Source organism: Momordica charantia, assembly GCF_013281855.1.
Source record: "Momordica charantia cultivar OHB3-1 chromosome 10 unlocalized genomic scaffold, Mcharantia_2.0 BLBB01000010.1, whole genome shotgun sequence".
In the NCBI taxonomy this organism is placed as follows: domain Eukaryota; kingdom Viridiplantae; phylum Streptophyta; class Magnoliopsida; order Cucurbitales; family Cucurbitaceae; genus Momordica; species Momordica charantia.
This window is the reverse complement of record NW_028275158.1, coordinates 18648147-18659015: the sequence shown is the minus strand read 5'-3', so window position 1 is coordinate 18659015 and position 10869 is coordinate 18648147. Positions and strand designations below refer to the sequence as shown.

Below are 10869 nucleotides of genomic sequence, written 5' to 3'. Positions count from 1 at the left end.
ACCCAAATGGCCGAGTTCGTGGTAATTGACGGTAGATCGGCCTATAACGCCATCTTTGGGAGACCCATCATCCACTCATTTCGGGCCATTCCCTCGACACTTCATCAAGTTTTGAAGTATCTCACCCCCAATGGCGTGGGCACGGTCCGAGGAGAACAGACCGCTTCGAGGGAGTGTTATGCCTCCGCACTCAAAGGCTCCTCGGTCTGCGCCCTCGAAACTCTCGCCGGTAGGGATGGGACGCTCGAGTTCGAGGCCGACCTGCCGAGGAGGGAGTTTGCCGCACCCACTGAGGAGCTCGAGCTTGTTCCTCTGCTTAGTCCCGAGAAGCAGGTAAGCATAGGAACCAAGCTGGGGGCCACCGACAGAGATGAGCTAATCCACTTCCTCAGATCCAACTCGGACGTTTTTGCGTGGTCCCATGAGGAAATGTCTGGCATTGACCCGCGAATTATGACGCATCGCCTCAGCATAGATCCATCATTCCGACCTGTGAAACAAAAAAGAAGACCTATGAACAAGGAGAGGAGTGATGTAATTGTTGAGGAAGTTAGCAAACTTTTGAAAGCTGAATACATAAGAGAAATTTCGTATCCTGAGTGGCTCTCCAATGTTGTATTAGTTAAAAAATCTAACGGAAAGTGGAGAATGTGCGTAGATTTTACGAACTTAAATAAGGCATGCCCGAGAGATTGCTTTCCACTGTCGAGGATTGATCAGCTCGTGGACGCCACGGCCGGGCACGAACTGCTCACCTTCATGGACGCCTACTCTGGGTACAACCAAATCAAGATGCATGTCCCAGATCAAGGTCATACCGCTTTCATAACAGACCAAGGTCTGTACTGTTACAAGGTCATGCCCTTCGGGTTAAAGAACGCAGGAGCGACCTACCAGAGAATGGTGAACAAAATGTTCGCCAAGCAGATCGGCCGGAATATGGAAGTGTATGTGGACGAGATGCTTGTCAAGAGCAAGCAGTCTAAGTCGCATCTCTCCGATCTGACCGAAGCCTTCGAGGTTCTGAGGGCATATCAAATGAAGCTCAACCCAGCTAAATGTGCCTTTGGAGTCTCTTCGGGAAAATTCCTTGGCTTCATGGTGAACAACCGGGGAATCGAGGCCAACCCCGAAAAGATTAAAAGCGTGATCGAGATGGAGGCACCTAAGATGCTGAAGCAGCTTCAGTGCCTCAATGGCAGGATTGCGGCCCTGAACCGATTTGTTTCAAGATCGACAGATAAGTGCCTTCCTTTCTTCAAAGTCCTACGAAAGAAAGGGCCGTTTGAATGGACAGCGGAGTGCGAACAAGCATTTCAGCAATTGAAGAGCTACCTCTGTTCGGCACCTTTGCTCGCCAAGCCCAAGCCGGGGGACAAGCTCCAATTGTACTTAGCAGTGTCTGACAGTGCCGTCAGCTCGGCCCTAATCAGGCAAGAGGAAGCGCGGCAAAACCCGGTCTACTACACAAGCAAGGCTATGACCGAAGCCGAGGCTAGATACCCTCAGATGGAGAAGTTGGCTCTCGCTTTAGTCATCTCGGCCCGACGGCTTAGACCATACTTCCAAGCCCAACTGTGGTGGTGCTCACTAACTTGCCCCTAAAAAACATCTTCCATAAGCTAGAAGCTTCTGGACGCCTGATGAAGTGGGCAATGGAGCTAAGTGAGTACGACATCCAGTTCGAACCCCGAACTGCGTTGAAAGGACAAGCAGCGGCAGATTTCATAGCCGAGCTCACACCACCTTCCGAGCTGAGCGAGTCCGACCTACCGTGGACAATCTATGTCGACGGATCCTCCAATGAGAAGTGGTGCGGGGCCGGGGTCCTTTTGCTCGGACCAGGAGGCGAGCGATTTGAGTATGCCTTGCAGTTCAGCTTCCGGCCTTCTAACAACGAGGCTGAGTATGAAGCATTTATTGCCGGCTTGCGAATCGCTAGAGCTTTGGGGGCCTCTTGTGTTAAGGTCTTCAGCGACTCCCAGCTGGTTGTGAGCCAGATCAAGGAAGAGTACCAAGTTAGCATCGGCGTGATTATCGGGTATAACCGTCGGTCCCGAGATTACTGGGTGTAACCGTCGCGAGATTAGCGGGACTACCACCCATAAGTAGAGGACTTCACTCCACGATCAGGGACGATGATTTCTGACCTCGAACTAAACTGGGAGTCCGACCTATACTGACTTATCGTCGGAGTGCTCACCTTTTTGTGCAGGTCCGCCCAAGTATTCAGATCGGTCCGGAGGGCGAGTTCGAGCTGCAATCTGAAATACACTATTGTGCATATCCTTGCATAAACAGTTTCTATGAAAGAGAGCAAAATACATTGTATTCTTCTGGGTCTATTAAATTACATGAAATATTTATTTTTTTTTCTCTTTCATTAGGATTCTTTTACTTTTCGTAATAAGATTTTAATGAGGCATATAATTAATGGGAGAGTATTATAAAATATATTTGTTTAATTGCAATCCAATTTCCCAAGGCCATCTTGTTGTCTGAGTCACGAAGGAGTACACCCTTCTTCACCAATCTTATGACACCTATACAAAGCCCATATAGTCTTGTCTGGGTCTCCAAGTCCACGAACACTAATTTACAAGCATAAAGTGTATGGAGGGAAGAAGGGAAAATAATTGAACTCTCACAAATCCTCTTTCATTTATTTTTCTTTTGATATTTTCTCTTTGTCTAAATAGTGCATTGACTTCGTTGCTCAATTTCACTACAACAAATTTTCGCAGTGCACAAAATCGTCACGATACTAAATATTTCGTCAGCAAAACGTATTATCGATATTTTTTTTTGTCATGACCATCATAGGCAAATCTCTGTCGTGCTAGGTTTTTGACAACCAATTTTAGATTTCGTCGCAAAAATATTCAATTTTGTAAGAAAAATAATATGAATTTAAGCTTGCACATGCATCCTATTTTTTCTAGTTACACTCCTTGTTACCTAAATATTTCTTCAAATTTAAATCAAACTTCATAAACACGCATTCACAATTATCATATAAACTTAGATTTATATTAATGAAAAAAATGATTTTACGATTTGTCTCAGAAAGTTCAATACAACATAATGTAAATTTTGACTATAACGTAAATCTAAACCTAATCTAGAAAGACCTATCTTATTTTGACTTCATGCAACCTTTTCTAATTTCCAAAGCTTCCAAAAGAAAATCTCAAATTAGACGAAACTTTAACAACAAAGTTTTTTATTTCGTCCCCAAAAATATGCTATTGCAAAGAAAATAAATTTGTGGCAAAAAAAAAAACCATTTAGTGTTTCCCATTGTGTTTGATCTTGTGTTACTTTATTCTCTTGTTTTCATTGTTTAAACTCTAATTAAAATTAAGCATATCGTATTTGCGATACTTGAGTGAATTTAAAATACATAACACAACTACTTACAACATTTAGCACTCTCAAATACACTTGGAGTAAAAAGTGCATGCAAAGAGCTTTTGTAATAAAAAAAGATGAGCAATTATTGTAGATGGACTAAAGAGGCACCGGATCCTTAAGGATTGAGGTAATAAAACGTCTTGTTTCTCCATCAGGGAATGTGTAACCATCTCCCTCTTTATAAAAGAGATCTGAGAGTCGAGCAACATTAGTCACGCATGCAACGATTGCATTTGGAAACCTGGTAGATTTCATGTAGTCTTCTGTTATATCTTTCCATGCTTTTATGACTTGCTTTTCTAGTTCACCTACCGCCTCTTCTTCTGATACTTCATATTGCTTCATGTAGCATTCAACCGCAGAAGCAACATGACCTCTCTCTTGTTCAAACTAAAAAAAATGTAAAAATAACAAAACATTAGAATGTAATTTTGAAAAAAAAATACTTTCAAATAAAGATAAGGTTTTTTCTTTCATAACCGGGAATGGATGTAGTGTGCTTCCCCATAGAATCCCTATGACTTGGGGCAATAGCTATGAATACCGTCTAAAAGTATAATCAATGGCATGGGGCTCGACCTGGCAGTCGGGTGTCGCCACCCAGACCGCATCCCTTAGAACTTGAATCTAGGAATTGGATATCAACACCCAACCTCGAATCCCACTCCACCACAATCACAAGTACGTCAAATAAAGATAACATTTTGGGTTAAATTACAAATTTGGTCGTTAATTTTTTTTTCTTTTGTACCTTATGGGAAGCTATGTCATTCACGAGCCTACCAATGACTCCTGTTGCATTAAGAAGCATAGGATCGCTCATAACCCATTGAAAAGCCTCTTTGGAAGCAACATCTCCCATGCCAAGGAAGGAAACCGAAGCAAAAAGATAGTAGGCAGCTGATACAATAGCAACTTCCATATATTCTTCCATGCTTGGCACATGTCCTTTGTGGAACCACTTCGCTTCCACTAAATAAGCTCTACATTGCCTTTTCATCTGTCCCCAAAACTCAGAAAACAAATTAGCCGAGGGAAGTCTTTCTTTTCAAAGAAAATAGAAAAAAACGAGAGGCCCCATTCGGTGATATTTCCATTTTTTATTTCTTGTTTCTTATTGTTTGTAATGGTTCATGTTTCTCATTTCTCATTTATATAAAATATTTTTAAAATAATTTATAAATTTTGGAAATGACAAAATCAAGTTTCTTGTTTTTTTTTTCTTCTTTTGTTTCCGATTTTTGTTTCCAAAATATAGATTGAAGTATTATTTTACAATTTTTTACTTATAAAATGTAATATAAATATCAAATATTAAATATAAGATAAAAAGTTTGAATGTTTAACTTAAAAAATAATTCTGTATAAAAGTACTTTTTTTTATTTAAAATTTTATAGAACTGTACCTAAGAAATGGTCATAAAAATTTTTATGTTTGTCTTTCAATTAAAAAAGAAAGAACAAGAAACAGTGGGTAGTTAGTTTTTTAAGTACAATAAGTGGAGGTGGGAGAAAGAAACAATGAACAGTTACCAAACACAACCTGGAACAAGAAAGAAAAGTCCAAATAGAATATAAATTTTACCAAACAAAGTCCAAATTTAAAAAACAGATAACTCAACTGATTCTTTTGCACAATCAAGTCCAAATAGAATATTGTTGTCCTTGCCAATATCTTGTTCAACCTCTCGATATACTTGAAGTATAGCTTCATGAATAACTTTCATGTAATTTGGAAGCTTATCAATGCCATTAATATCCCACCTAAAATTAAGTAAAAAATATTTTTTAGAGTAATACTTGCCCACTCATCCGTGTCACTAGAAACTTTTATAGATTTGTGATGTGAGTATTTTTTTTGTTTATTTTCATTTTATTTAATAGATAAGTAGAGTCTACTGAGAATTTTTAACCAATGTACACTTTATCATAAAGTCAGTAAGAACTTCCTAATAAGAACTCTCTAATCGGTGCGAAAATTATCTTTTTCTTTTCATTTTTTATTACTCATTATGTGTTTGTTAAGTATGAACTTTACAATATTATGCTCGAAAGTATATTAGATTAAAGTCACTACTAAACTGGATGAGATTAAAGTATATTTAATTATTTCATGTATTCTCTAACATTCTCCTATCATATGGTAGATTTGACTTGGTCATTTGTTTGATATGGAACAACACAAAAATATGGACTATAGACTTTAAAGTTTATAACTTTCACAATCATTACTTAATCATCTCTAAAAGGTGAATTTTGTTATTTGATATGTTTTCAAACACTAGCTATGCAAGGAGAAGACAAGCTTTAGTTCAAAACAAATATATTAATCAAAGGGTCGTAGAGTCAAACCTTTCAATTGCATCGGTGAATAGTTGAAGTTCATCCAGTGTAGCATATGCATCATGCATATCATCAAGAAGGGATATGAAAGCAATAACTTTGACCAATATTCTTCTAGCATTAGAGTATTTTGGTTCATAGTATATTCCCAATGTCCAAAAATAGCACTCCACAACTCTATCTCGTGCAAAAGAAAATTGTTCCATCAACTTCAGATCCTTCCACCACCTGTATGTATAATATTTAAAACCATAATTAGAACTTCAAAAAACAAAAACAAATATGACCCTTGTTAATTGTTTATTTAGATGAGTAAAAGTTAAGTTTAACTTTCATCCTTTGAACTCCTAGAACAAGATCAATGTATTTACTTTTTTTTAGTACAAAATGTGGGGTGAGGATTCGAACTCACAATCTTTTAGTCGTAAATATGTATTTTAACCAGTTTATTTATGTTTAGGTTTACAATACCTGTACTCTTCAAGTAATAAAGTTATAAAAACTTTTCTAATTTGCCACAAAAATGCTGAAATCCAATTTTAAATAAAACAACCACACCATGGTGATTAGTACTAATCTATTTCCATATAGAAAGAAAATGTCACTCAACTAGAAAGAACAATTGGACCTAGCCAACCACAGATCTTTAAGATAATCATAATTCAAAATAATAAAACATATTTGTGTTACTTATTCAAATTTAGGATTGACTTGATAAAATTATTTAGAACAATTTGTCCATAAAGGGAAAAAAAACTATAAGATGTATAGGAATAATATTAATGAAAAAGCTTCACCTTGAAAATTCAACCAACTCTTTCTGGTAAAGTTTCTGCAGAGCATTGAAGTCCAACTTTGAAAAAGTGAGCAGCACGTTACTCTTCAATGGATCATTGTCATAGAGAGAGATATAGTGCCGAGTCATGAACCTTGGCAAAGCTTTATAGATTGGCCATTTCAAAGCATATTTAGCTTCTTCTGCAAAAGGAGAGCTAGAATCCATGGCCATTGCTTGAAGGTGAGTAGTTGTGAAAGCTAATGCTTTATCCAATATATCTTCTCCATTAATTCTCAAATGGGACGCCTCGTACAAACTTAATATACCACATTCATCTTTCACCATCGATTCTTTGAAATCTCCATTTCCATTTATAAACCGGTTAAATATCTCTGTTCAAATTTACCCGAAGTTAAATTATAAGTTCCGTCCCTAAACTTTGAAGATTGTATCTATATTATGTCTACAATAAGTTCCTAATTAAGCTTTCAAAGTTGTATTTAATAGATCATTAAAATTTAAAAAATAGGAAAATAAAGAAGGGTTGTGTTTACTGGGTCGTTGAACTTTAAAAAGTATTTAACAAGTTCTAGACTTTCAATTTTGTGTCCAATATATCCCTGAATTTTATAAATTGTCCATAAATCAAATATCTACAAAAATAATATTGAAAATATGATGTCTTATTAGACATTCTTATAGAGTACTTCCATGACCCGTTAGACATAATATTAGAAGTTTAGAGTTTTTAAACGCTTTTAAATCTCAAGAACTTATTAGACACAACTCTAAATTAAAATAGAGCAATTCTAAGAAGAAAATTGTAAGGGAAACGACTTACCGCATGAAACAGAGTAACCTCGTTGTCTAAGCAATCGAAACCTAAGAGCAACGATGTCAACATCCTCATCATCATCATTAAGACTGCGAGGATTTTGCATCTGCTCTAGAATTTCATTAATTTCTTCTTCAAAGTGGTGAGACAAACCTAGGCGTTGAATTGAATCAATCAAACTTAATTTTTTTGAACACTTTTCAGCAGCTGCAAGCATGCTTCTCACTTCTTCTTTCAGTTTTTGAAGTTTTTTTCCGACCATGTCGTCCTAATTTTTTCCACAATACATTGTGTCCCACAACAAAACGACATATCATATGTGGTATTAGGCTCAGAAGTTGTATATGAATACAAAAGCAAAATTTTCAAGTTGATTGCAAAATATATATAAGTATTTATTATAAAAACATATTTCTATTTGTTTAATTGAAGTTTATAAGGCTGTGTTGATATGGAAAAGAAAACCTTTCAAAACATAATTGTATATATATATATATATATACATACCATATCTGTGTTGATATGAGAGAAAAGGAAATAATCTCCCCAAACACTTGGTTGAAAGTTTGCAGATCGACGAAGAACACCATCATTGGAAGGGTCATTATCTGGTGCTGTGAGATTTGAGACAACTTCAAATGACATTCTTTTTTTTGTGGAGATATTGAAGAATGGATCAACACAGAGTTTTACTTCCACTGTGACCTTATTATGTTAAAAGAAAACTTTGGATATGTTTGGCTGATATATAGAGTTTAATGGCAATGGAATTTATAAGGATCGTGTGAGCTTTTGGGCTCTAATACCATATCAATATTCATGGGGTTCCATCTCAAAATCAATTAAAAATGAAAGGAGTAGTCCATGTCTATTATAAACCATCGTTGGGTCCCTTCTCTTTTTAATGTGTGATCATTGACGGTATCTAATAATAGATATTTGAATTTTAAAAGTATTTAATGAGTGTTGAAATTTTCAATTTTGAATCTAATGAATTCCAGACTTATTTGGTATTTTTTAAATTTACGGACTTATTAGATGTTAAAAATCTCACATGGAAAAGATAAGAGACTTAGCAATAATTTATAATATATATGAGCTATTTTTTCGTTTCCCATTAATTTTGAGATGAAACCTATAAAAGACCTAACAAGGTTTATGATATACCATTGATATTACTTGGAACGTCAAGACTATTGATATTAGACACTTAAATACAAGACTAAATTTACTATCTACCTCTTAAAATTAAAAAAAATTATTAAAAAAAGTGATAAATTAAATTTGTAATTTAACTGGAATGTATTGTATTAATATTTATCGTTCCATATCAAAATTAATTGACCCTCAAGATCGTGGTTCTTTTGGCTCATCGATTTTGGTCGGATCTCATTTTTGAACCGGTTGCTCGTTTGAGTATTTTGAACTTTGATGCTATATTAATATTCATAGAACTTCATCTCAAAACTAATTGATAATGAGACGAATAGTCTATGTCTATTATAAATTATTGTAAGATTTTGTTTGTCGATGTGAGGTCATATTGGATATTACAAGTAGTGGCCAGCTATTAGATAGTCATCCGTTCACAAGTAAAACGTGCACAATATACGACAGAGATTGTTTGTCCTCTTGTAATAATTGGGCCTAAAAAGGAAGAAGAGAGAGGCAGAGGATGGAAATATGGGTCAAGCTTGTAACTTTTTAAGAGATTTGAACTTTGGTTTCTTCACCTGCCTCCAATGAATGCTCCCTTGAATGGGCAATTAGTGCAACATTATCCTTTCTGCACAACACTGTCGGCAAAAGGATATTGGTCATCTATAGCATTGTTTAATCGATAAAAATATAAAGATATTGATAATTCTAGTAGGTTTGAACTTCTATACATGCTCAAATGCTTCAGATATGGGGGCTTTGAAATATAACGAAAATCAATGTCGTGGAGTGTTTAACATGATGATCGATTATACATAGAATAATACATATCTTACGCATCTGTTAGAATCTCAATAGTTCTCTTATTGTTTAAAGATTAGAGGAATTTAAGTGACGGGCTCTGATCATATATTTAGTTATTGAATAATGTTTTGACCAACTTTTCTAAAAAAAAATTATTAGGTAGAAATGGTATGATAACTATATTAGGTAGGGAAAAGGCATTTAGTACTTCATTGTAGAAATGGTAGGCTAACTATCATATAAAGAGACAATATTGGTACCTTTTTAATTATGGTGCATTGGGCTTATAAGGAATGCAAACAAAGTCATAGATTTGTTTGGGAAACGAGGGATCCATGGTATATAAGGGAGGACAATTATCTCCATTGGTACGAGGTCTTTTGAGTGGAGTCAAAAACAAAGTCGTGAGGGTTATGCCCAAAACGGACAATATCATACTATTTGGAGATACTCGGGATACTTGGGTATCATTGTCCTTAACAAATGGTATCAGAGCCATGAAAACCTAGCTATGTGGGAGGAATCCTCGGGAGTCGAACAATAGTGATTGGTGAGCATAATAGTCATTACGGAACTTATGAATGAGTCTCTAGATCGGACAAAAAATGCTCGTAGTAGGAAGCAATAACATGGTCTGTACTCGAGTGATGAGCAAGGCATGTGCCTTATCCAAAGAGGACAATTATCTCCATCGGTAGACCTATTTTGGATGGAACTAAAAACAAAGCCGTGAAAGTTATGTCCAAAAAAGTCGTGAGGATTATGTCCAAAACGGGTAATATTATACCATTATAGAGATATTCGAGATATTTGAGATAGCGTGTACACCAATTTACAAAAAATTAAAACTTACCTAACCAGAAGCGGTCAATCGATTTTAAATGTATGACAGTCGGTGGTCAGTTTTACAACTTAAAGAAATTATAAGAAACCGATCGGTTAATGGATTTATAAATTATACATTTAAGAAAAAGAAAAATTAATGGTTTATTCAGTTTTTGTACAGCTGGCGCCTAATCCATGACATGTAGCAGTGCAGCTATGCGTCGTCTCGGAAAATAAATGCATTAAATGGGTTGGTTGGTTTTCACAAGATTTAAAATTAATAATTTTTATTACTTTATTAAATTAAAAAAAAAAAAATCTATTTTAGTTCTTCATCTTCTTTTTTACTCACTTCCTCTTTTTTTCTTTCTTCCTCCCACCGCCCCCAACTTTTCTGTTCTCTCATTGATGCTCTCGTCTTTCAGTCTCCATCCCAATCGCCCCTATTAGATTCTGTCTCTCTCGCCCTTCTCAGATTCCGATACCAGTCACCTTATCTTTCGTTATTTTGTGCTGGTTTAAATTCAAACCGACCAATCCAACCGATAAATTGATCAGTTGGTAAAAATACTACTAAAAAAGATGTCGGTAGGTATCGATTTGAGCCTGAAAACCGATCCGACGATCCATGTATATCTCTATTTTGACAATTTTCTAGGGAAGTCGGAAAATGCAACTGTCTTTTCTATTTTATTAAAGGAGTAATTAATGC

At 35.8% G+C, this 10869-nt stretch overlaps 1 protein-coding gene across 3 annotated transcripts; it reads right to left on the bottom strand.

Annotated features, from left to right (window-relative positions):
- Positions 1–3286: 3286 nt before the first annotated feature.
- LOC111013331 ((-)-germacrene D synthase) lies at positions 3287–8108 on the bottom strand. Of its 3 annotated transcripts, none has more exons than XM_022287764.2 (7): positions 7878–8108; positions 7377–7638; positions 6555–6927; positions 5767–5985; positions 5037–5178; positions 4166–4414; positions 3287–3804 (listed from the first exon to the last, which is right to left on the bottom strand). In XM_022287764.2, the coding sequence occupies exons 1-7, from the start codon at positions 8013–8015 to the stop codon at positions 3511–3513; spliced, it is 1677 nt and encodes a 558-aa protein (XP_022143456.2). In that variant the 5' UTR covers positions 8016–8108; the 3' UTR covers positions 3287–3510. The 3 variants fall into 3 exon arrangements, with proteins under 3 accessions (XP_022143456.2, XP_022143458.2, XP_087975372.1); XM_022287766.2 differs by having other exon boundaries at positions 7377–7523; positions 7878–8016; XM_088119246.1 differs by having other exon boundaries at positions 3755–4067.
- Positions 8109–10869: the final 2761 nt, after the last annotated feature.

Bases quoted from the DNA above. Each gene is read 5' to 3' on its own strand.
- LOC111013331 (XM_022287764.2), bottom strand. From the start codon at position 8,015: ATGTCATTTGAAGTTGTCTCAAATCTCACAGCACCAGATAATGACCCT. The intron at 5,179-5,766 runs GTTTGACTCTAC...ACTTAATTTTAG, and splicing joins TTCACCGATGCAATTGAAAG to GTGGGATATTAATGGCATTG. The intron at 4,415-5,036 runs GTTGAGTTATCT...TTTTGGGGACAG, and splicing joins TTGATTGTGCAAAAGAATCA to ATGAAAAGGCAATGTAGAGC.